The sequence below is a fragment of the Tyto alba genome, unplaced genomic scaffold (assembly GCF_018691265.1).
Source record: "Tyto alba isolate M040663 unplaced genomic scaffold, T.alba_DEE_v4.0 Super-Scaffold_14, whole genome shotgun sequence".
In the NCBI taxonomy this organism is placed as follows: Eukaryota; Metazoa; Chordata; class Aves; order Strigiformes; family Tytonidae; genus Tyto; species Tyto alba.
This window is the reverse complement of record NW_024881276.1, coordinates 667,693-694,200: the sequence shown is the minus strand read 5'-3', so window position 1 is coordinate 694,200 and position 26,508 is coordinate 667,693. Positions and strand designations below refer to the sequence as shown.

Here is a 26,508-nt window from a genome sequence, read left to right as displayed (position 1 = left end):
CAGGATGAAGCTTTTATATAAATCTATAGTTGATCTCTGTATATTGAGATACACCAAATTCTACCTTTAAACTCAGTATTGTGTGTTTTTACTGAAATGAAAATCTGGAATGGTACCAGCTTCAATGAGAAGATAGTAGCAAATTCAGATCCCCACCCCAAATAATGAATTCAAGTGTTAGTTGTCCTTGCTATCCTGCATGCTTGTGTTCCTGCTCCGATTTGAATTTGTCAGCCTGCAGTTACTAGTCACATGAGGGGTTTATATGCTTACTTTTAATTGGAAGATCTTTTTTGTGTACTCTTTCTGTGCTATGAGAACACTTGGTTTCTTCCAGTATCCATATTGATTACCATGATTAACTTTGAACTCTTTCCAGTATCTAATCACAAGACACTTTCTCCTATCTTCATGCTGTCTTTGTGGCTCTTTTCTGCTACTTCTGGAACGCTTTTGAAGAATATTGAATAATTGGAGAACTGGGCTCAAGTTTTGAACATGTCTCAAGTACTTTGATGAACAGACACCTTTCCAGGAACACTTCATGAATCCCGTCTGTTGTTCTGGCTGTAATACTGGGAGCACGTGTGTGTTTGCTCATCAGTTGCGACTGCCTTAGTCACTTGAGGTTGGCATTTTCCAGGATAGAACCCAATTATTTTGGTCTTCTAACTGTGTGATTTTGCATTTGTTGTTGTTAGTTGAATGCTTTGGTTTACCAGGCAGTGGAAAAAAATTTGTATGGATGCCTTACTACTGTTTTGTTGAAGCTCCATTAAGGTTTATGTGATCAGGTTTATTAGTGGCTGTTTTGTTTTACTTTAGGATCATTGATAATTTGACCTGCTATTAGTTGCATGAAGAAAACTTCTGGCATCTTATGTCTTTTCATGTTTTCTGTGTTGGAAGCAGCATTCAGACAACAAAAATAAATGTTTCCAACCTTGCCAAGAAGCCAAGTCTCAAATATACTTTTTTTTTTTTTTTTTTTTTCCTGCAAGTGACAGTTAAGATGGAACTTAGGGATTTGGTGTATATTCTACAATTTCCTTCCTGCCACTCGAATCAATCTCAAGTTATAAAAGACCAGCTTTCCTATTAGTTGTCAGTTCCTTTTTGAAGTAGGAAGCTGGCTAGGGTAGTTGTGAGGGCACCTTTTGCTCTATAGGTGACTCAGTTTCACCGTGGTACTCAAGGTCACTCTGGAAATGTATCGGATTCAGTTTTGGGGGATTCAGAGAGATGGTATCCTCTTGAGAGAGATGGTTATTTTCAATTAACTAACTCAAATTCCGGCACTGAAAGGTAAGGAAGATCATGATGGTACTTTGTAAAAGCGAATCACCCCCATTTTCATTAGATCACCTGTCAAGAAGAGAATCTTAACAAAAATTTGGATCAAAGATTACTTGGGTGTATTTTTAAAATTCTTTTGTAAAGGAAACTTAAATTCTTACAAATGCCACCTTCCAGGGCACCCATCCTTCCATAAGGTCAATAAGAAGTAAGAGATTAAATAAGAAAAGTGTTCCTCTTGTCAGGGATCTTTCTAGACCTCCGATACTGGGTACCAGCTGCCAGATTGCTGAGCTGTCACAGAAAATGAACATCAGATAACCCAGGGAAGGTAATATCTATAGGAAATCCATGTAAGTGACAACTTTCAATTAAGTGATATGTAGCTGGAAGTTTTTTGGCTTTATTTTTGATTGCTGACGAATAGGCACTTACGTTCTCCATGGGGTGGCTTTAGGTTCTGTATGTTGAAGCTAGGAACCTCTTCTTGGCTCACGTTTGTGTTGCCAGACTTTCAAGATTAAATGAAATATGCAAAGAGAAGCTCTCATCAGGCTATGCAACAGAGGTGCTTTTCGCTGCTTTTGATGCATCTGAACTTGCTTTCTGACTTCTTGCTCTTTCACTCATTTATTATTTATTTCCTCCCTCTTTCTGATTTGATAGGAACATTCTTTTCAGAAAATCTGCACCTTTGCCACCTTGGAGAAATGGCTGTTGTCTCAAACTACTGCATGAACATTATTTATCGTGTTCTCTCTTGATGAGGGCTACTCCAAGCCACACCAGATTCTTCAGATATGTGGTTTGAAGGCATGGATTTTGTGTATTGTCCTGCTAATTATAATAGGAGTTGCTGCAGTCTTGGTTGAATCTAACCTTTGTAAATAGTCACTAGGCAGAGATAGATATGTCAGTACGGGAGCCTGCCCGGTCCCAAAGAGCCTTGCAGGCATCTCAGGTTTCTCAGCTGTACTCCACAGGCACAAGCTTGGTTTGATACCTTCAGTTGCTCTGTGTCTCTGTGAAAGCCTAAACTGAAAGCAATGCTAATCATGAGAGTGATGACCAGAGAAGTTAGTTTGAGTAATAAGAATATATATCTGCTCTCGGGCTGCTGTTCCTACCTTCTAAAAGGTAAGTTACATCCAGAGGGCTTTTTGTAAAGAAATACATGGGACAAAAGCAGTTGGTTTAGATCAGTTTCCTATTCTTCATAGTGCCTTTTTCCAAGGTGCTAGTATATTCATCATCCAAGTAGTGTCCTTTAACTCTCTCATCAGGTTTGTTTGTTTGGTTGGTTTTTTTCTGCCTTGCTCAGATCCAGAAGTCAAAATGTCTGTTGTTCAAACTAGATTCAGAATAAGGGATCTTTGATGGCAGTCTCCTTCACCACCCACCCTGTATTTCAACATGCTGGTCTCTTTGCAAGCAGACAGTATTTCTGCTGATGCATGAGTGAGTAAGGTTTTAGGAAAATGAATTATTTCATCTGTGCTAAGAAATCATTGGCCAGTCATATTCTGTCCCACAGGAGTGGCAGCAAGGATAGGTGGGAAAGGTAGGATGAGAAGGAGATAAGAGGGAACATGATTCATTAAGATCTCATGCATCTGAATTGTTGAAAAGTAGCATGAGATTTTTAGACTCCAGTACAGTAAATCTAGTTTTAAGGTATTTTGCAACAGATTAGAAATGCTGCAACTACCCGATTCAAAGCTCTAATCCACAATAAACTAAATTTGTAGATACACATTTCAGTATGAAACTTAGATGAGTTAACTTCAGCTCTGTGAGGTTTGTGCCAGTTTTGGATACTGCCTCTCTTCATGGAGCTGCTGTAGGTACTATGTTCAGTGGTGTGGTAAATATGACTAACAGAGTTGGATCTCTGTCAGGCCTGGGTACAAACTTGTCTTGGCCATGATTGTGGAGCTGCCACCTCAGTGCATATTCTTGAACATTCCAAAATCTGATGGTTTTTGAATGCAGCACCAACACTTCATGTGTTCCTTCACTGTTGACAGTTGTGTTCGTGACTTCTCTCCCACCATATGAAACAGCCACAAGAAAACCCTGTTCTACTAAGGTCGCTGTCAGCCTGTTGTTCTAACATGCTTCCATTTAAATACTGTAATTAGCTTTTGCCCATGGCCTGGGTGATACAGGACACAAGGCTAGGTAGGGAGCAATTGATTCGGTGTGCTCCAGCACGTGAGTGGATACTTCCAGCAGTCAGACAGAATGTGTGTTTCCCAACCCATGAGGCATCAAAGATTGCACCACTGTCGTCTTTGACCAGCAAACTAAAAGTTACTTGGGCAAAGGGCTGGAAGTGGTGTTAATTTCTAAATGTATTTTTACAGAGCCATTTCACATCAGTTCAGAAAGCAGCAAGAATTTAGATGTAACTTTAGGAGAAAGCACTGCCTTAGAATAGGCATCTCTGACTTTAAAGCCAAGGCTTGCCTGAAAGTGGGCATAGTCAGGTCTTGAACAATCAGAAAGCCGTAAGTAGTGTTTCAAAGCTTCTTAGTTTTGCATCAGCATCTTGGGTTTTGCTGTTTGCTTTTCTGTCTGCTGATGGTCAGCAAACATTAATTTGAAAATCCTTACCCTGTTTATCACTTAATGTTGACAGATGAGGAACCTTTCCAACTGACTTTTCATTATACTGTTCCTGGCATTGACTCATTTAAACTGACAATTTACACCTGTAAAACATAAGTACTAGAGAACCTCTGTTTTGTTTCAGAGGCTTTCAGTAGCCTGCTTCTTTTTTACTTCCCTTATGTCAACTGCACCTGTGTTAAGATGAGAAGACTCAAATATTACTAATATTAAAATAATTAAATGACACTTTTCCTACCTCAAAGAGTACCTGATACAACTACTAAGCATCGTTCCAAAACTAATACAAATTTTGTTCTGTTTCAGAGTTTATAGCAGAATGGGAAATTGTAGTAGAGTGGCCAAAGTCAGCGGCTTTTCTGACAAACTTTAGAAAGTCATGGGCCTTGCTTACTGCTTAGTGATTTCATATCTCTGACAAGTCAACAGATTGAAATTAGCATTGAGAATGCTTGTTTGTCCATCAAACCGAAGACCTTACGGAAAAGACTCTTGTAGTAGGTTGGACTGAAGCACAAAAGCTTTCGTTACGGAAACATTGAAAGCTGTCTGATGTGCTCTCTTAGTGTTTGCACCAGATTATTATGGCTGCGGGTGTTGCAGAGAGCTGCGGGTGTGCCCTCAATAGCTCACTAGCCTTTGTGCACCTTCCTTCCATATGAGGCTTCTGCTGCATGGCAACCTACAAATGAGCTGTTTCATCTGGGTTAGAGCCACAGCAATAAACTCAGATACTGCACAGAGTTCTGTCTTCATAGCTACTGGCTGTTTAGAGAAAGTAAGATACGTTTTTATTTACTTAATATAGTAATAACATTTTGATTTTAATCAAAACTTTATATTAACAGAAAGTGAATAATGCTGTTTGTGATCTGACTGTCCATCGGACGCCTTTTTCCTTTACAGTCTTTGTCCAGTGCACCTAGGAGCTTGGGGGGGGAGAATGGGGTGAATTGAGTGTTGAAAGTATTTTATCAGTTAACTTTAGTTTAGTGTAGATAATAGCAGTAGGTAAGAGACTAACTGGTTCCTTTTCAGCCATGGAAGTAATCAGCTGGGGTGGTCCCAGGGCGCTCTGGGCACGAGTATTGCTGGGTGATCATTGGCTGCCACCTGCGTGACAAAGTAAAGGACCAACCCTTCAATTTATACCGGTGGAGCCAGATCACGGGAAACAATTGACAGGTAAAATACACTTTTGAAAATTTAAGGGAGAGGAGAGAGTACATGTTGTGTAAATGGAGCAAAGAACCTGAAAGGTTCACCACAGATAGCGAAGGTTGTTCCTCTGAAACTTCTACATAGCTTTAGCTTGCTTCATTCTGGGGAGAGGCACACAGCAAAGCACAAGTTACATGTTGCTCCCCTGGGAAAACAGACCCTCGTTAGGAACTAGTATTAATTGAGTTGTAGCAGGGAAACAACTAGCAGTATTTCATTGTAGTTAGAAATTACAGTTCATATTTACACACATGCTTCCAAATCTTTGAATGCTAGTTGTCTTGATGTTGGGTGCTTTCCAGTGGTCCGAGAGATGGGTTTTGGTTTTTAAAAATAAGTTCTTGAATTTTCAGGTTCACCGGTTCAGCAACTGTAGGGAGTTACTCTAGAAGCCTTAGAATGCCATTCAAAAATGAACTAATTTTCATGCAGTAGTTCTTAATCTTACAGATAAAACAGTGCTTAGCATTGATATTTTTCTTCTGTTTTGTGTTTGTTATTTAGTGGACTGGCTGGAAATAATTTGTAAGGACTTTTAACTGAATTATTTTTACTTATTTAGAGTTGTTAAGCTTATGCTTAGCCCAGCGTGATACAGGACTGGTGTGACAACTCATTTTTAATCAGTGACTCAAAATTGTGATCACCCTGATGTCACCGAATGGCCACAGCTTGTAAAAGGTAAGCATAGAGTGTATCATGTTGTTTCCCAGGATCGTTTTTAGTATAATGCTTTTTTTGAAATGATGTTACCTGTATGGCTTGAAGTTAGTTTTATAAATAGTATTAAGGTATGTTGTTTGTTTAAGATACGTCAGCTGGCAAAGCTGACTTACCCTCTTTCTTAGAGTGATTTCAAAGCTCATTTAGCTTGACTTTGCCTGCTTTTTAAAATAGGAGCACTGTGGTGCTCTGTGGTATCCCTCTTAAGAGCAGTGCTATCACTTAAAAGTCTCTGGCGGTTTTTACTGTCAAACTGAAATTCTATGTAAATTGTTTAGCATACTTACTTAAGCAATTTGTTAGTTTTGGGGTTTTTTTAAGTATTTGTCCAGAAGGTGTGACGATGTTAAAATCTGTAGGCTTGCATATCATTATTTTTCTCTTCTTGGGAGGTACAGTGGAGGTAAAAGGAGTGGCTTGGAGAATGGAGAAATTGCTCCCTGTGTTATTGGAAGTGAGCCACCATTTGAATTTGCTAGCTCATACTGCAGTATTCAGATTAGTTGGTGTCTTGTGATCAGTATCTACAATCTAATTCAAAGCTGAAATTTATAAGAGCATTTGCTCTGAGAATTTCCCTGAACAGAACTCTTGTTTCAGATTTTAAGCATGATGAAAGGACATCTTGCCGTACTATATAGTTGTTTTTCAGTACTGTTGCCTGCTCAGAGGAATAACAAGGTACCTTGTTTGTAAACAACTGGGTATTGCAGAATGAATAGCTACACAACAAACAACTGCAGTTCCTTGTAATTAAGTTGATCTTCCATGTTGTTTTAATGAGTACTGAAAGCTCATTTTATTTGGTACTTACATTGTCATTTGAAACTTTTTAAATTCAGGTTAATAAGTGCATTAATAGTTCCGCAAGTCATAGTTGTGGTAGGTCTGCTCATGTTATAGAAAACAGTAAGTTGAAGGAATTTGATCCCTATTTTCTGTAGAACCACTTACCTTAGAGGACCAAACCTTTTTTGACTCAGCTAGGTTTTATTTTTTTTTTAACTTTACTGAAACTTTGTCTTCTCTTATATTCTTTGTCTTACAGAAGAAGCCTTTTTTGCAGAGTAGCGTGTCCTGAACTGCACTGTCTGTTCAAAGCTCAGATAAAACTCACACAAATGATAAGGATAGAGAAAGATTTGGGATATTCTGATCGCTGTGTTTACATGTCTGTACTGCAAATGACCAGGCTACTTTTTCTACATGCTGAGTTTGGATGCCAATCTGCTCTTTTTCTGTAATTTGTCATACTGCTGTGTATTTTAAAGGCTCAAAGCAATTAATACTCTAGATGTTTTTGTTTTAACACCACTATTTCACTTGTATTTTCATAGCAAGTTAAAGCACTATTCTTACTCAAAACTTCACTGTGCTGTATTTCCTATGACTAAAACAAAGGTGGCAACCCCCTCAAACTTCCAAGCTCTTTTCTATCAGTTTCTGAGGTCCGGGATGTGAGCAGAGGTGCTAGCCAGTATGAATATAAACATTCTTCTTTCCGCTGCTCCTCAGGTTATATCGCTTCTAGCACTTAAATGCTTAGGTGAACAATTAGGAACGAAATAAATAATTGAGGTTCTTTTCTCTCTACCAAGTGTTTAGTGACTTGCTTTGGTCACTGAAGGTGAAGGGAAATGAAATTTTGATTTACTTTGCTCTTGAGCATTATTGCTGTTGAGATAGTCAGCAACTATCTTGTCCTGAACTTTAACGAGTAAGGAAAACATAATTTGGAGGGAATAAGTAGAGACCAGATTTTGAGATTGGGCAGCTTTTAAGTTATTTTCCAGTTAGACCGTATTTGCATTTTAAGCATGAGTATAAAGTTAGTTGCACTGTAAGTTCAGAATTCCATCCCTAGTGTCAGTTGAATTTTATAATTTAGTGAAATATAAACAACCAGCTTCCTGCGTTCTGTATCATCTGCCACTGCATAGTGTACAGCTAGCCCGGGAATTTTAAGTTGTCTGCCACATACGCTTTCTAGGCACAGGGTCTGTTAACAGAAAGTTGCTAAGATCTGGTATGTCAGTAAAGGAACTAAGATTTTAGTAGAGAATTCAGAGAACAGCCCAGGCTTCAATAGGAGGGACCATCCAGTAAGGCAGCACAATGAAACATAGGAAAAAAGAAATTGTTTCAGGCTACAGGTGGAGATTTCCAATAGTGCTTAGAATAGTATAGATAGTCATATAGTAAAAAGAGAAATTCAGAAATTTCATTCCTATAAACAAAGATTTTTCCTGGTGTAGCTATGGCAAAGCCTGCTTAGCTGTGCTAACTGGAGTTCCCTAGAAAACTCTGCTGAAACCTGCAAAGTGAGTTCTCTTTGCAGATTTTAGCTCACTTCTGTTTTGAGAAAGCTCTGTCATGAAAGACGTTTTTGTTCATGTAAGCTACAGAGTTTTACTGTCATGGCTATGTTCTATTTCTACTCCTCACGCAATAAATCCAGTGTAGCAGTTCTGGTCAACTGTACCAACATCTGTACCCAAGTGAAGTTTGGATAAGGTTCTTCAGGATACGATTTTAAGGCACCTTCAGGTGATTGAAGTCAGAACTGCTGAATTTGTACTGCCTTGTCTCCTGGCTCCTCTGGCTCCAAACTCACTGGTTAGGGTGACGTCCCAAAGGAAGGAAGAAAATATGTCTAAAAAAAAAAAAACCGTTAACTTCTTGAATCAGTGCTGGCATAAGGAGAAAGATGGGAATAAGGAGGACTTAAACAGCTGTAATTAAGCCTACTTAAATTAATAGGGAACTATACCCCCTTAAATTACTCTGTAAATTAAGTCAGGGGGTTCGTGAACTGAACACAGGTGCTGCTTGTATGTTTAAAAATGCCAGGCGACAACATTTTATTCTAAATATTACTCGCTGACCTGTCAGCTGGAAGAAACAGAAAGCTTTCTGTGGCATTGTCTATAAATTCAAGTAGAGAGACACGTTAAATTTGTTTTGAGATTCTGTTGAGACCTGCTTCTGAGCTGCTGCTTCTTAGAGTCTAACTGTGCAGAGAATCTGTTTGTAACAGTTGATCACTGATAAACTTTGAGTATAGGTTTTGGATATAGAAGTGGTTATGAAGAATTAGTCCAGAACTGGTGCACTGTGCAACCTGAATATGGAAGTACTGCCAGCAGAACTCTTCTCTAACGGTGGCTATTGTGTAAGCTGTGGGGAAAAAGTGCTGTCCTCCTTAGAGAAATTTGGCTTAATTACATCGTCAGGTTTTGTGTTATAAACTGGCTTCTGGAGTTTGGTCAAACACTTAATGCTCAAGTTCATAAAAGTTGGTGCTTTTAGGGCAATAATACATTATCATCACTGTCAATTTTTCCTAACTCTTCATATTGTAATGGCTTAAAATGACAAACAGTGCTTAAGGTTGTGCATCTGTATTTGCAGATCACCAGGAGAACCTCACTCTGAAAACATTGAAACTAGCCGAATGTAAGTAAATGAGTGGATGAGTTTGGTATGTCTTGTTTAAAAAATGTTTTGAATATATGTAATAGTTACTCTTGCACCTGCTTAAAAAAAGAAGACAAAAGCTGAGTAGACCTGTGGAACTACCTTAGAAAATTTCAAGTTAATACTTTGGTATGGAAAAACAACTTTAAGCCTCTGTAGAAACTGATGTTCTTTGGTTTGGTGATTTTTTTATTTTTTTTTTTTTGGAGGGTGAATGGGTTGAAGGGAAAGTTCAGAGGTTTAATTTAACGTGAACCAGTAGATGGTAGCATAATACAGTGTCAGAAATCTTCAGGCCTATATTCAGACTTGACAGTAGGGGTGTGATTTCTACCTGCTTTTCACTAACATCTTCTACCTGCTTTTCACTAACGCTTCACTACTAAGTCACAATACCTGCTAATACCTCTTGTGGCAGTTGGATTGCTGAACTAAGAAGGAAAAAAAAAAAGGTCTGACTTAATTTGGCAAGTTTATATGCTAGTTACTTCTAGAAACAAAAAACTAGCTTTCTTTCACTAAACAGTATATAGCATCTTACTGACAGTTTGAAACTTTTTTTGGTCTGTCTTCATTAGGCTAGAAGCCAAGATTAACTAGAGGCAAGATTGTGATAGACTGAAATGTTCATTTGAAATTCAAAAAGGCTGCAGGAATAAGAGGACCTTTTTTAAGAAGGAAAAAAATATTTGAGACTTTATTCTTCTGTGAGTTAGCAAACAAAGATTCTTTTCTAGCTATTCAAACCATCCTGTCATAGAACAGAAGTAGGGAAACCACAAACTCGGCTTTTCTGGCTTACAGTACAAGTTCCAGAATAATAGAGAGAGTGTAGCCCAGTGGTTAGGGTACTGTCTGAGGCTTCAAAAGATGTGGGTTCATGTCTCTTCTGACACAAACTTCTTTTCTGACCCTAAACTGTCTCCTCCGCACCCTCCCTCCACGCGGTGTAGCATTTTACGCGCTGTGGGCTGAACACCAGTTTCAGGATGTTTTGCAGGCTAGGGACATGGTGGGAATTGCTCAAGGACTTCTCTGCTGTAGCTGCCCAACTCGGGGAGGAGGAAAGCTGAGGTGAGCCCCTCCACACTGGACTGCATACCTAACCTTAAAAGTGATGAGAAGGAAGCACTTTTTCCGTGTGTTTTTAGCAATTCACTGCAGTGAAGTCTTCTCTTGCACTAGGAGGAGCATTCCTTCTGGGACAAGGAATTTGCTTCTCCCTCTCATGCTCTGTGTTACAGAAGTGCTGTCTGGCTGCTTTGTTAGTCGGGGTTGCAAGGATCCAGACCTGAGGGGTGACTGGCTGTCGCTACGTGGACGTGTGTTAAGAGACCTGCCATAATCTCTTCTCCAGTGGCAGCCCCTGCTGCATAGTGTTTTATTGTTCCTGCAGCAAGTTGAGTTGTGTTCGTCTGTTTCCCTGGGCTAGCCAAACGGGGGAAATCAGGCTGTAGACAGGCTGTAGTCTGCTCTGGATATTGTCAGTCAGACTACTGCTTTTTATACTTTTACATGTGTCAGAAACAAGTATCTTGACTGGTATGAAACAAAGACTCTGGAAGGACCTATGATAAATCAGGAGGAAAAGGCAGTTTTTTCTTCTAGCAATCTGACAGTTCGTTGTGTGTGTGTGTGTGTTTTATCCTCCTTAAAGATGAACCTGAAAAAATAATCTACAGTAGCAAGCTTTTCTATGTGAAAGCTGAATTACTATTTTTTTTTTTTTTGGTGCAAAATGAAGATCAGTTGCCCTGACTAGATTTCAGCTATCTGTCTGAAATAGATGTAAGCCAGTCAAGATTTAGGGATTCACATATTTGAATAGTAGTTATACAGTATTAATACATGGTATACTTGCAAAACTAAATTTTTAAAAACTGTATCACAATGTGATGTGTGTATCACCTATTACAGAGAATTCTGCAATCCTGCTGCATAGTTGCCACCTAAGGTGGAATGGCAGGCTGCTTAATAGTGTGACCTGCAAGCCTACTGTGTAGCTAAAGTAGTTACTATGTTATTTACCTGCCTATAATTAATTTCTAAATGCAGGGACTTACACAAGTGATTTGTTATTTGCACAATGAATGGTTAAGTTGTTTTTGCTCTGCTTAGCTGATATAATTGCTTTATTTATTTCTGTGTTTTGCACTGCAAAGCTTTGTACCGAGAGCATAGTCATATGTTTCATGTGTGAATTAAATTTTAAAATATTTACTGACTCTTTCAGATTCTTATGAAGTAAATTCTTCCATGGATAAGTCTTGCTTATCCCAAGCTTTTCAAATTCTGGCTCTGTGTGTGATGAACATCTTAGTGATAGCTCAGATTTAAGAATCTCCTTTCCGTAGCAATCATTCAAGTCTTTGAATTTTTAAGATCAGCGTCTTCTATCTGCTCCTGTCACACATCTGCATTCATTTTCAGCTTTCATTAGTGTTTACTTTCTTAAAACCTCTTTAGCACTAAATTACATAATTTTTAATTGTTGACTTTAACAATAACTTGACTTCTTTAACAGTTCATGTATTTTCACTCAGTGTATTGTATGTTGTCACATATCAAGGCAAAGGTTTGGGTATTTTGATACGATGACTTCCTGTGAATTCATCTTCTTTCTGTTTTTGAGGATGGGATGCTCTGCAATTTTGAAACTTCTCTCTTTCTTTTTAAAGTCATCGAACACTCCCCACCCCTCCGTTTAAATTGTTGTTACAGTTATAGTTGATGTATAGTTATCTCACATTGGAGTAGATTTGATAGATTGTTTGTTTCCCTTGAAAGAGTGGCAAAATAAAAACTCTGGCATATTTTGAGGCTACTGCAGGAAAACAAATCACAATCACTGCAAATATATACAGTAACTGTGTAAGTATTAGTGTTTCATGATACATACTTTGAGATGCCATCCTAGTGCTTTCTAGACATAGAATGCCTTAAATTACTTTCCTCATAGCTGAAAACACAGGTGGGTTTCCACAACATAACCGTGGGACATGCTGATCGTGGCCTCTATATCAAACCTTGCCACATACAGATATTTTTGTGGCATTTGCTGCTTGTTTTATTGCCATTCATGGAAGGAAAAGATGTAAGAAGTATCTTTATGTACACCTGCAGCCTTGCACGGTGTTATACTGTGCTTTGTCTAGGATCAGTTAAAAAACTTCTTTCCGGAGCCCCTTGCAATGCATCATTTAACCAGGCAGTGATTCCCTTCAGGAAACTTCATCAGTTAATAAGACTGCATTGAGTCTACTCAAGAATTCTCACAGAATCACATCCCAGACTGGTCTGGGCTGGAAGGGACCTTAAAGACCATCCAGTTCCAACCCCCCTGCCCCGGGCAGGGCCCCCTTCCCCCAGCCCAGGGGGCTCCCAGCCCCGTCCAACCTGGCCTTGAACCCTTCCAGGGAGGGGGCAGCCACAGCTGCTCTGGGCACCCTGGGCCAGCGCCTCACCCCCCGCACAGGGAAGGATTTCTGCCTTACATCTCACCTAAATCTCCCCTCTGTCAGTTTAAACCTGTCCCCCCTTGTCTTATCCCTACACTCCCTGATCCAGAGCCCCTCCCCACCTTTCCTGTAGCCCCCTTGAAGTACAGGAAGGCTGCTGAGTCTCCCCGGAGCCTTCTCTTCTCCAGGCTGAACCCCCCAAACTCTCTCAGCCTGTACACGCCAGGGACGTGCTCCAGCTCCCTGATCATCTTCATAGCCTTCCTCTGGACTCACTTTCTTACTACTTTCATAGATTTAGCAACTACTTAAGTTATAACTGAGTGCCTGTTTTACGTTTGCTTCCAAGAGCAAAAGTGCAGTAAGATAAGTCGACCAAATTTTATAATGATTTGAAAGGAATTCCAGATTTTGCACTAGAAAATATAACTGATGCAAATGTGTTATAGACCTCAGTTCCCATGGAGCATGGAGTTAAACAAAAAGAAAGCTTAAAGGGGAGATATTTCTCTCTGGAGCTGTCTAATCCACAAATGCTAGACTGTTCTTAAACTGGAAAATCAGGTGTTTAAGTCTTATGATCCATGTCATTTGCACTTTGTTTCTGCGTGATCATGGTCATCCTTCTAGGACAGTGTCATGCAGAATGAAGGCATAGCAAAAGAATGCTACCGTGGGAACCTGCCTTAGTGTTCTGGCATTTTTAATAACTTGAAAACAGGGTGGTTTGATTGTCCCTTTACTGTAATTGGCCTTTTTTCTTCAAGCTGTACAAGGAGAGTACAGGGTTGATCAGCGTTTAGGTCTCTTCTCTGCAGATTGGTCTTATATGTTGCAATGGTCAGTCCTCTTCTTACATCAGTATTTTTGTCTGAAATAGTTTGTCTCTTACATTATGCTTTCCACCAAAACACTCCAGTGGTCCAGAAGTAGACAGTCAGAATCTCTGCCTCCAAGTTACTGTCTGTATCTTTTGATATCTTGCTGGAGTGCTAATTATTATTAATCTCTTTGCTTTGGTTGGGCTGCTGCCCAGAATACAGTGTATAAATTTCATACTTGACAAATTTTAAGCTTGTTCGGTAGAGTACAAAGTGAAGTTTAATTGTACTTGCTTGAGCACTGGGACTTCTTTAACCAAGGGAAAACAACATGGAAGGAACCAAAGAATATGTATTCTGCTTAATCATTGATAGAATTTTCATTATTTGCTTTGTCCTGAATATAAAAAACAGACTGAAAGGTTCCTGCAAGCGTGTGAGGTTCCTGTCACTTCATTTCTTTCCAACAAAGACAAAGTTGGTCTTATTGCAGCCTGACAGCCAGTACAGAGTATGAGAGTTTAAGCCTTCTGACTTGATAATTTAAAACAAAATTTCGAGAACTGTTGAAATATTTTGTGTGGTTAGACATGATTATTCTTTGGCAGTTTAACAGCAGCTAACAGTTGTGTACCTTTTTTTTCTTTAAAATACTAAGACTAACAAATTTGTTCGAAGAGAGTAAGGCGGTTCAAGTTAATAGTCAGTCTTAAACTTATTACTAAGCTTATTCCAGCAATAATTCAAGTTACTATTTCTTTGTAGTTAAAGAAATCTATGGGCTTTTTTTTTTAGGAAGGCTGTATTTCTCCCTGCTTTTTCAAAAGGCACTGATTCTGTAAACATGAGCATAGTATTTAAAACAGCCACGTATGCCTACATGTCATTCAGGCATTACTATTTACATATGTTGATTGTTTACAATAATTGCCTAATAATTGTTTCCCCATTATCAGTTATTTAATGGCTTCAGGCCTGTAATGGGGAGAGGGGAGGAGCAGGCAGGGAATTGGGGATTTTTCCTGAAATTGCTTAGGTTGAAAAGCCTGGGTATAATCGATGCCTTACTCATCTCTCAATTTTATGACTAATTGACTGTTGAAGAGATCACATTGGTGACAGGGCAGTGCAAGCCACTTTAGGAAGGACAGATGGGAACAGTGGCACGAAGCCAGTTGGTCTATGGGATGACATTATCTCTGTAGAGTCCCGGAGCTAATAACCTGCCGAGGAAAGGGCAGCAACAAAGGGTGCTTTTCTAACAGGACTGTAACAAGGTACTGTTGCCGTTGAGCAAGGTTGAGAGCTGTGTGCTGACCGAGTTCCGGATCCCCTCTCTCTTGCTGCCTTTGGGCACTGCTCCGTAAAGCCAGAACGACTCTTCTGTTCTCAGGTTCGCCCTTCCCGAGGAAGTACCGTGCCTGCCTTTGCCAGCGCATGCTGTTCCTGGAGGCACAGTGGATCTCGAGGATGTGGTGGGGAGGGAGGTCCCGTGGGTGAAGCCAGGATGGGCCGAGGGGGCTCGAAGTCTGCTCCCCAGCTATTGGGGCCCGCCACTCCAGAAAGAATACGGTTTGGCAAACGCTCGCCCCATGCGGGTGTGCGTTTGCAGACGTGGGTTTGCTGGGGTGCCAGTGGTGGAGACAGGCAGAAGGTGTGAGGGCGCAGCTGGAGCAGAGGGCTTGGCTCCAGCCCTGGGTGGAGCGTCTGTGGGTTCGGTGCGCAGGCTGCCTCAGAAGGGTCTGGGGGGACGGGGCTTCTACTGGAACCTTGTCTTCTCTAGCACTGCTTTTCTCACTCTAACGAAACAGAAGCAGGAAACCAGTGTGCCAGGCTTGGAACTGAAACTCTCAGAAAGCAGTATTTAACTTCACAAACATGTCCATCCATAACCCACACCTGTTTCTACCAGTTTTTGATCTGCTGGGCATCGTATTTCTAAAGTGCAGTATCGCTGTTGCAGGTGTGTAAGTCTCTTTAAGCTCCTGTCTGTTAAGACATACACTGAAAGTTGTTTTGCTACTAGTGCTAAAAAAACCTGTTCCCCGCTTCCTTCCCTGTTGAAAACACAAGCTTAAGTTTTCCTCAAGTTTACATGCACATTGATACTTTTATTGGAGTTTGGGTTTTTTTGTTTGTTTGTTTGTTTTTAATTAAGAAAGAGAACAGCTTAGGAACATTTTGGCACTTCTGAATTCCTAATAGTTTTGTTAAAACAGGCCGTTATAAATTTCTACATACTAAAACTGGCCATCTTGGAGCAATGTGGCACTTCTGTGTAGAAATAGTATAAAAGTTGTGTTCCAAGCAGAAACCATTCAGAAATATGTAATTTCATACCGATACCTCCAGCCAAGTATGAAACCTTCCTATGTACTTCTAAAGTTTAGGTAAACTTAAGGCAAAAATTATGCATTTATGCAGATACTTTTAACTTCAGGCAAGTTTTGAAACTTGGATGAAAATTCTTTGTAGGTGAACTTTAAAGAATTATCTGCTTCAGTTTTTTCTAAAATTCCTCAGTTTTTTCTAAAATTCCTCAAATGTTTACACTTCTGATTTTCTCTGCTGCAAAAGTCAAAAGTTTCCTTTATGTAGCATTTCTCTGTATTTAGTTTAAGATATTTGAGAAATGCAAGTTAGATGCTGTTACATTGGAACTTTGGAACCACTGCACTCGACTATCGTTTTGTGTAAGTTTTAGACATTCGGTTACTTTATGACCCAGAATGCAGCCCAGTGCACCTTTGCCTAAGTATCTAGAAGGGCAGAGCTCAGTGGTGTATGTTTCTAGTGATACTCCACAGTTTTGGCAGTATTTAAATTACAAATGCAAGGTACATATTATCTGGATTTTTATTAAAGAGCAATTAAAAAGCCTAAAGGCAGTCTTTTTTCTTTACTACAAAAGTAAGTCAATGAATACTGATTTCTTTTTAACGGGAAAATGTGCACGTGAAATTGCTGGCCTTTGGGGAAGGAAGATGCCATCTATTTTAGGTGCCTCTCCTCATCACTGAAGTAGTGTGTCTGGCTTGAGGAGGTTTTACAAGGCCCCCTGTGTGGGAAGTTATCCTTAAGGCATACGGATATGCCAGTGGTGTGTCTGTGAAACGTTTACAACTGCAGCCACGCCAGTGCAGTTTCATTCTTGGATGTGCAACAGCAGTGTGGGTCCTTGCAAACATACGTCAGTCTGTCCCTGCAGCCTTCGCCACCCTAGCAGGTGTCTGCGTGCTGATGTTCAGGAGTGTCTCAGTGACCAGTTACTCTTCACTAGCTGCCTCTATAAGAACTTGAAGGGATCTGCTGTCTTCACTGTATAGGGTGGGCTAAGAATAGAGAAGGGGTTTGTGTTACCTCACATGATGTTCCAATGCCTCAGGTGAAGAACTGGAGTTTTCTGCACGCTAAATGAGCAAGGCAGTGTAGAAAGAGATCGAGTTTTCACCTCTGGAGAGCGTAGAAGGTATGATACTTTTTTTTTCTGAATAATACAGTAAACGTGGGCTGTTGGCACTGTACAGTGACAATAATGCCTCAAGTACCCCAGTGGGAGCGCAGTGTGGAATATCTTGCTGTTCTACATACTGGCTTACTGGGAATGGCGTTCCCTGTAAGTGCTTTCATGGATGGACCTCCGTGAGGGTAGCTCTTGTGGAAGGCTTGGTAAATTCTGTTCTTCCTTCTTAGGTCTGTATCCTCACTTTAAGTCTCCACCTTTTTTATTTACTTAAATTATTTATCAGAGGCCATGTCAAAAGTCCGAAGAATAGCTGCCAAGGAGAGGTGGGGGGAAATTCTAATATTGTTTTATTCTAGTACAGTTGGACATTGTATTGCTTGCTTCCATAGTTGATTTTAAAAAGTTAAAAATAGTCATAACTTTAAGTCACTCCTCCTGTCTCTAATAGAATTTCACAGAACTTGAGTCAGTGAGTCTACAGCCATGAGTCAAAATGAAAATGTTTGTACAAACAGCATTATTGACTAGATGTTGTGTAAGCTAAAAAGGTGTGCGTGCATCTAAGACTTAACGGTTTCTCCAGTTTGAAAACATAAGTTCTCTCTTCTTAGGGAATTGGTCAGCTTTTAACAATATAGTTAATCTGAATAACAACTCCAGCTGCTTTAGGTAAATAATTACACACACACGCACCCCTAATATATATACACTTAGAAGAGCTGTGAGAGATAATCCATCTAACATTCATAAGTCTATTACATAGGTCAGAAAATGACGGCAGAAAACTTGTGATCTACATGTAGACTGCAATGGAGAAGTAAGATGGGAGGATAAAGTTAAAAAGATAATGTGTATGTGCAATAACTGCCATTTTGTATGTACAGTGGAAAACATGGTCAGTGAGAGAGAGGGAGGGAGGAAAATTAAAGGAACAGTAAGTTTCAGCTTGAGTTGGCAAGAGCTTTCATGAAGGCATCAAGGTAATGCATAGGAGAGACTGCAAGAATAGAGGAGGAGCACGTTGGTGAGACAGATGGCCATAGCTCAGGTGTACAAAATCTGTATTAACAGAGGCAGGCTTTCACATGGTATACGTAGAAATGACAATATTCCACACTCTAAATCTGAAGGTATGGAATAATTGGAAGTGAAGAATGATCAAAGCATGAAATCTTGGCATTCAGAAACAGATAAAATCACATACTGGTCTAAGTGGTATTAAGACACTGATTTTTTAAAGTCTCTATACTAAAAGCTGAAGTATGAAAGACAAGATCGAAAAAACCTTGTATTTTTATGTGTATGTGGAGAAAGGCAGGTTTTCCTAGGTCGACATATAAAAATTGGAGAGGCTAGAACTCTTTCCTTGCATCAGCATACAGCTATTACCTGTTTGTACAGTAGTGGTTTTAATGGTAGTGCTGGTGCTGCTTTTTTATAACGGTCTTTCACCTCCACCTCAAGGTGCCAGGGAAATCTTCCTCTTCGATTTTTTTTGTCTTGGAACACAGTGGGGCATTTGAAAGGTCAGGTAGACATTGAGGTAATGGTTTTCTTCTCTAGGATCATGTGATTTTGAAGGGTGAAAAGGAAGGAGTAAAGGTGTTATTGCTGAATAATACACACTTCAGCAGTTACTGTCAGAACTTAAGGACATTTTCCCTTCTGAAGCAGCTGCATTGAAGCTCTGATACTTAACCAGCCGATATTAACAGCTAGGTGCAGCAAGTGCTGAGTGGTACCAGCAGGTCTAGCACTTCAGTTACCAAGTACTCATTCTGTGCAGAATCTGTGCATGCATCAACATTGGAAAACTCAGCTGTAAGTTAATGTCACGATTTCTGGTCAAGGTCTTGCTTTCCATGTTCTAATCTTTATAATATGGTATCGCTGACATTAGGTAAAAATCCTGCATGTTACACCTAATCAAAATGTTTGAAATGTTTCATAGTTGGTATTTTTCATTACCAACTCGTTTTCTTAAATGAAGTGAAGGTTTGAGGGGTTCTTTCCAAAATGTGGACAAATACGGTGCTCTTGGTGCTGCATGCAGATTCTTCTGTCCCAGTTACCTGCAGCTTTCTGGCGATTGCTTCACCATTTGCACGTTTCTGTAAAAGTCTGTGACTGTGTTAATTGGACAGTTAAATTTTCTTGTGTGTGTATATATAGTACTGACCACTTTGACTTGTATAGCAATACAGCTGTAATTATTCAAAATACATATTTGCCAAGTATAATTGCAGGGGAAAGAGGAGGATTTGGCAAGTAGCTTTTTTTAGAGAATTGTATACTTTATTAAGCAGAGGAAAGAGATACTCAGCCCTGCGCTCATCTGTAATCATGGGTTTGTCTTCAGTTTAATTAACCAAGGAGTATTTTTCCTATTAAATAGACTATCTGATAACTTCATCATCTGGAATCTTGTTTAAAAAATTGTTTAGATTTTTAAAGGGTTTATATCCTATTGGTGTAGTATCGATAAAGAAATAAACGCCCGAATCATTTGTATTTCATGCCTCTTCCCTCTGTCAGTGGCAACCATACCTCAGTACTATACATCAGACTCAGTCACCTATGTAAGATCTAGTTATGTTTTACCTGCAGCCTTGCCTTGCCTCTAAATTGCTCTTTTTTCAGTGACAATTGAGATTGTTCAGACCTGAACAAGATTTGTGTCCACTGTAACACTAGAATGTAAAGCTGAAAACTGTGCATAAACAGGATTTACCTTGCACTTACATAGGACCCACAAATCAAGTTGTCTGTTAAATATATTTGCATTTGTCAAGATGAGAATCCTGCATTTAGAAAAGTCTTCTAATGTGTCCTCTCTGACAGAAATCTTGTGTTTCAGTGCCTGACTAATCTTTGCCCTGCTGATGCTTTTGAATGAGCTTTGTATGTGAAAGCTCTACTAATCCTTGTACTTACTGTTTGAATGTTTGCTACAGGAAGCGAGCAGCTGCAAAGCATCTAATAGAGCGCTACTACCACCAGTTAACTGAGGGCTGTGGAAATGAAGCCTGCACGAATGAATTTTGTGCTTCCTGTCCAACTTTTCTCCGTATGGATAACAATGCAGCAGCCATTAAGGCCCTCGAGCTTTATAAGATTAATGCAAAACTCTGTGATCCTCATCCCTCCAAGAAAGGAACGAGCTCAGCTTACCTAGAAAACAATTCCAAAGGTGCCCATAACAATTCCTGCACTGACAGAAAAATGAACAAGAAGGAAATGCAAGGCCCAAGAGATGACTTTAAAGGTAAGACGTTGTTTTAGAATTTTCCTAAAACAAAACATACTTAATATCCATGCGTGTAAGCCTACAGTGTTCACTGTGGTGGCGTTCTGCTGACTTCTTAAAGTAAAATACAGTATTGGGCAATCAGATATTTTACTATGGATTCTGAAAAATGGCTGGATTAATGCTGAAGGCTGTATTCAAATCTGGATCGTTACCACATCTCTGTTAAAATCCATGTGCATTTGTTGCTTTCTGAGATAACTGGTTTTGCAAATATGGAGGTTTTTAAGTGCTGTTGTATGGCTGCTTTAGTTTCACTAGTTTCATAACTCTTCTGTAGTTAATGAGTTATAAAAGTTATACTTTAATCAGTTCCAGATTCTATGTTAAGAAACTTAACAGATGAACAAAAAATGATGCAGTGGATAATAGGCAATACATCTACCAAGCTAAAAAAAGTTTAAGCAAAGTGATTTCTAAGCCAGTGTACAAAAATGAAATACTGTTCTGTATGTCTAACTTCTATTTAGCTTTTCGGACTGCCTAGAATAGTAAATACATACTACAGGAATAATTGTAGTTGTTGCCAAAACCTGTGGTGCAAATAGAAATCACAAACTAAATGAAATTAAAGCCATTAACCTTTGAACAGACCTTTCCTAAGTATCGTTACAATAAGTGATACAAACACAGAAGTTCGGATTCATTCGTTTTAGCTAAAGAAGGTGAAACTGTTTACAGCAGAGAATTAGAAAGCCCTACAGAATCAGCAATAAATAAAACATAGTACTCTGCTATAAGGGACCTAAAATGCTCCAGTCAATATCTACATCAGTTTGTTCCCTATCTGATGCAAGGATAAGTTTGTCCCCAAAATATTTATGATCTGAGTAAGCAAAGAGGCAAACAGCAGAGAGGGGAGCCAGTGTAGCGTTTGACAGACAAGGGGCGCACTAGATCTGTTTTGTGATTTGTCTCTTGGCTTTGAGTGTTTTTAATGGAGATGGGCATGTACAGAATTTTTCTCCTCCTCTCAGACCCCACCATCCTCTCTCCCCAAAGCAGGTATCTAAGAGTCTTCTCAGCATATCTCCAGAGACAGTCTGTCTAAAGCAATGGCTCAGACTTCATCTGTTGCAGCATCACAAGTATTGACCTGTCTTTGTAGGTGTACGGACAGAGAGCACTAATGCGTTCCGAAAGCCCATCTGAGACTCTTAGTTACCTTTGGAATTGGATGGTGTCTAAGGAATCTAGTGCTCTGAAATTTTTAAGGTCCCTCTGCAGCAACAGTTACTGGGAACAGTTACTGCAGTTTAAGAAAGCCAGGGAAAAAAAGATACGCAGCTTGCTTTTAAGCTTGACATAGGATTGAAAGTTCTAAATAAATTGAAATAAATGCCCTTTGGGAAGAATTCTTTAAATTACTTTTCTGTAGTACTAAGCCCTAAGACTATTACCTTTGGGGAAAAACGTATCTGGAGGCCATTATCGGCATCTCAGTAATATCTTAGATGGCAGTCCAAAAAGAAGAAGGAAGTAGAGAAATTGCAAATATATAAAAGGCATGGGTTACAAATGGAGTCACATACGGAGAGCGCCATTTCAAAATCAGTGTTATAATTACCTGGGAAACTATTTTCAACTTTGACCACCAAAACATTAAATTGGAAACAGAGGTCAGTGGACAGGCAGTGAGAACACAATCGTAACAAAGCTTTCATAAGAGATAATGAAAAGATAATTAATAATTTTGCTAATTAGGGAGTGTGGTGTTGGCAATATATAGATCACTGCGCTCTTTCTCACAGTCAAGGATCACTGCTAAAGCTTGACTCATGCACAGGTTTGTCATGGAGTATTACTGAGATCAAGGTCTGAGAGGAGAGGTGTTTACTTCGCTGGATCACTTAGTTGCAATAGAAAGGTTGAGAGGAGAAGGCATGCAAAAGCACGCATATTCAGACAAAAGTGAGCTAACATTGACTTGAGTTAGAAGAAAGCATCACTTGTGTTTTTCTCCAGCTGTTCTCACTGCTGTAAAAATGGGGCAGGCCTTGATGACAGCTCAGTTAGAGGATGGCCACAGGATATGACTTAAGACTGTTATGAATCTGCTGATGGTAATACTAAATATTTTAACCGAAAACAGCACATGGTTAGTTCCTTAAATGCGAAAACCTTGAAAAGAATGATTGGAGAATTCCTGTTATATTGTTAAATTGTCAACTTCTGCTGATGATTTTTATGCTATGAATAATCTCTTCAATCCAGAGTCAGTGAACTCGAGGCTGTGGTCCTCATTTTGAGAAGCTATGGCATGGCACAGCACCTGTACCAGCAGTTCAATTTCTTTTAGGCGAATTTGCTTCTTGAGCATGCACTGCAGCAGAAAAAAATAGGAGATGTGGCACTAAGCTTGAATCCATTCGTAATATTTTCAATGTTGTTTGTTTTTTCAACAGGACAGAGTTTTGAAGCTTTTTCACTGTCTTCAGATTGGTTGGAAATCAATCCCAGTAGCATGACATAAGCTTAATCTTTCCTGTCTTATGTGTGCTCGTAAGATGGCTTGAGGCTCTGAAAATCAATAGGTTGTCTGTATTTGCATCATCCAGCTTATATATTTAATTTAATGGCTGCTTGTAATGAATGTTAGTGTAGGCAATCACCTTTCAGAATACTTTAACGTGTAACTGTCTTTAAAATGTTACTCTTCTTTCTGCAGAGGTAGTTCTAGCACAGTTGGTGAATACGGTGCTAGGGTGTGTGTGTTTTAGGTCTCTAGGGATGCTATTAAACAGATGCAGTTTTAGTTCTAAACTATGTGTCAGTTCAGAAGAATCTGCTTAAACTAGAACATCTTTTCAGGGTCTGATCATGTGGTAATCCTACTCTAAATCATCACCTGATGTGAAAGCATCTGTGGGTTCTGTTCGAGAAGTAGCATAGAAAGCTATAAATAATGTTTTCCCCTTCTCTTTTCTAAAGAGAAAGGAATATTTCAAATAACAAATAGACCACCAAATTACTTATTTCGTATCGGGGGAAACAGACGTGTATTTGGAGCCCATGCAGCTGATGTGTGTTAAACCAGCTTGTTCACCTGAGTAGCATGTTGATGAGTATACTCAAGTTGTTTATCTCAGTGAGGCCCGTTGTACAGAGAAATAAGCCACACGCCCAACTGTGTGTGTAATTTAGAAGGCAGCATAAATTTCTGAGCATGTATTGCAGTTTTTTGGGAGGATTTTCAGACATCAGTTTACTGTAAAAGCAGGTTCAGAAAGCAGTTAAAAATAGAAATAAGAAATCTTAGATTCTCATGAATACACAACAAAGCAAATTATTGAATCTTCAAGATCTGTTTTTAAAGGAGAATGTGTGAAGTCCATACACACTGTGTTTGAAAGAAGAGGTTGATGCGGTTTAGTTTGTGTATAGTTTAGTGACTTGTACATTTACTGTTCAGATTTACCAGAAGACTGTATTGTCACACAGTCTTATTCATTAAGTCTTTTAAAGTTTAAACATCTTACTGATTGATTCAGTTGCTCTTGTTTAGACAATACAATAAAGTTAACTACCAGATGTAGTTAACTGGCTGCAAAACAGTTTTACCATTGAGCATGTTCTCTGATCAACATCCATGTTTTTACATGTCACATATATTTTACAAAGTCATAGTGAATGAAATCATGATTCTTCATGCTAATCAGATTATAAAGTGTCTGTCTTGAACATATCCAGCACTGACACTGGGTTTTTTTCAGTGGTAATGATGATATGATACACAGATTTCTTGAGTAGAGCAAATTAGAAGTATTTTATCTTTTGAATTTTCATCTTAATAAAACGAATACTTTATCTTTTATAGATGTGACTTTTCTAACAGAAGAAAAGATATATGAAATTCTTGAGCTATGTCGAGAGAAAGAGGATTATTCCCCTTTAATCCGGGTGATTGGAAGAGTATTTTCTAGTGCTGAAGCATTGGTACAGAGTTTCCGAAAAGCCAAGCAGCACACCAAGGAGGAGCTCAAGTCTCTTCAAGGAAAGGATGAAGACAAAGATGAAGACGAAAAGGAAAAAGCTGCCTGTTCGGCTGCTGCTATGGAAGAAGATTCAGGTGCATCGTCCTCTTCGTCGTCAAGAATAGGTGATAACGCGCAGGGAGATAATAACCTCCAAAAACTAGGCCCGGATGAAGTGTCTGTAGATATTGAGGCAGTCAGACGGGTCTACGATAGATTACTTTCTAATGAAAAAATAGAAACTGCCTTTTTAAATGCACTTGTGTACTTGTCACCTAATGTGGAATGTGACTTGACTTACCATAATGTGTACTCTCGGGATCCTAACTATCTGAATTTGTTTATTATCGTTATGGAGAACGGCAATCTTCATAGCCCAGAATATCTGGAAATGGCTCTACCTTTGTTTTGCAAAGCAATGAGCAAACTACCCCTTGCAGCTCAAGCAAAGCTGGTCAGACTGTGGTCTAAGTACAGAGCAGACCAAATTCGGAGAATGATGGAAACATTTCAGCAGCTTATTACTTACAAAGTCATAAGCAATGAGTTCAATAGTCGTAACCTAGTGAATGATGATGATGCTGTTGTTGCTGCTTCAAAGTGCTTGAAAATGGTTTACTATGCAAATGTAGTAGGAGGGGATGTGGATACAGATCATAACGAAGAGGAAGATGAAGAACCCATTCCAGAATCAAGTGAATTAACTCTTCAAGAGCTGTTGGGTGAGGAAAGAAGAAATAAAAAAGGTCCTCGAGTGGACCCACTGGAAACGGAACTTGGTGTTAAAACTATAGATTGCAGAAAACCACTTATCCCTTTTGAAGAATTTATTAATGAACCACTGAATGATGTTCTAGAAATGGACAAAGACTACACTTTCTTCAAAGTAGAAACAGAAAATAAATTCTCTTTTATGACCTGTCCCTTCATATTGAATGCTGTTACCAAGAACCTGGGATTGTATTATGACAATAGGATCCGGATGTACAGTGAAAGACGCATAACTGTGCTCTACAGCTTAGTTCAAGGACAGCAGCTCAACCCATATTTGCGACTTAAAGTGAGACGCGATCACATCATAGACGATGCGCTCGTGCGGGTAAGTCATGCAGCGCCGTGGAACTTCGGGTTGTTGGCTGTGACTAGTGTAAACTACTCGGGCCTCGACTCACTGAAAGGGGCTGCGTGTGAGTGCAGTGGTTTAGGTACTGGATTTCCTCTAGAAGAAACTCACATAGCTTTAACCATATCGAGTTTGAATTTTAAGCGTGCTGCTGAAGATTTGTATGTTCAGCAGAACTACTTCTACTCAGTGTGGTTGCAGACTTAGATGTTTTAGTGTCAAATAGTTCTTACTCCCTGTTAACAGATTCTGCGCTGTTACAGCTCATAATGGTGAGTGACCAACTTGTTTCAGTACTTCGTCTTTGTCCCCTGGACTGTCTTGGATCATCTGATAATAGGGGTCTTTTTTCTCACCTCTCTTAAGCGTTGTTGCAGTCTGAAAAAAGAGAAAACGGACCTGTTAGTACCTGAGAACTGTGAAAGCAGCCTGTGTCTGAATATGCTAGCTTCTTTAAAACTTAAAGCCATTTGTTCACATGTTTGTGGAAGGTGGGAATTACACAGGGTACAAATTAGAAAGAATATTTCACAGTAAACTCTTTTTTCCATAAATATGTCCTTTTGGTTTAGGACTCTTCCTCCCTTTATTTTATGCTTAAAGCTGCTATTTTTCAGAAGCTCTTTTTCCTTTGTTCTGTTACTAAAGCACAGCAGTGTTCGCAAAATTTGAAAATTTAACTGTGGTTTTAAAGCTTGGTGCTGAAGAGCCAGACAGGTGTTTGGAGAGAAAGTACATGGGTTTGCCTCTCAACCCAGCTGTTATTTCTAGTTAAACTTGATGACTTTAACTGCTACTGAAGGTCAATTGTGAGAACTCTAAATAAGCGCCCACCTTGATTTTTCTGTGTGCCTATGAATTTCCAGATGGGTTAACTGCTTCATGGGAATTGCTGGTACTATGACTTATTGGGAAAAACACTTGTCTCCAGTACCAATAGGAAAAATAAAATTGCAATGCAGAAATGGCTTGTGTCTGTAAACCCAATTTTGTATTAGGCAAATGAGAAAT

General features: G+C 39.4%; 1 protein-coding gene across 4 annotated transcripts in view; it reads left to right on the top strand.

The window, feature by feature from the left end:
• UBE3A (ubiquitin protein ligase E3A) overlaps positions 1 to 26,508 on the top strand; it is a 54,526-nt gene that overhangs the window by 12,307 nt on the left and 15,711 nt on the right. For 2 of the 4 annotated variants that reach the window (XM_042788492.1, XM_042788491.1), the window contains exons 3-7: positions 4,966 to 5,112; positions 5,711 to 5,829; positions 9,283 to 9,327; positions 20,048 to 20,358; positions 24,218 to 25,473. In XM_042788492.1, coding sequence (XP_042644426.1) covers positions 5,810 to 5,829; positions 9,283 to 9,327; positions 20,048 to 20,358; positions 24,218 to 25,473 — 1,632 coding nt within the window. In that variant the 5' untranslated portion in view covers positions 4,966 to 5,112; positions 5,711 to 5,809. The remainder of the gene's footprint in view (positions 1 to 4,965; positions 5,113 to 5,710; positions 5,830 to 9,282; positions 9,328 to 20,047; positions 20,359 to 24,217; positions 25,474 to 26,508) is intronic. The other 2 variants (XM_042788494.1, XM_042788493.1) reach the window with 1 other exon arrangement.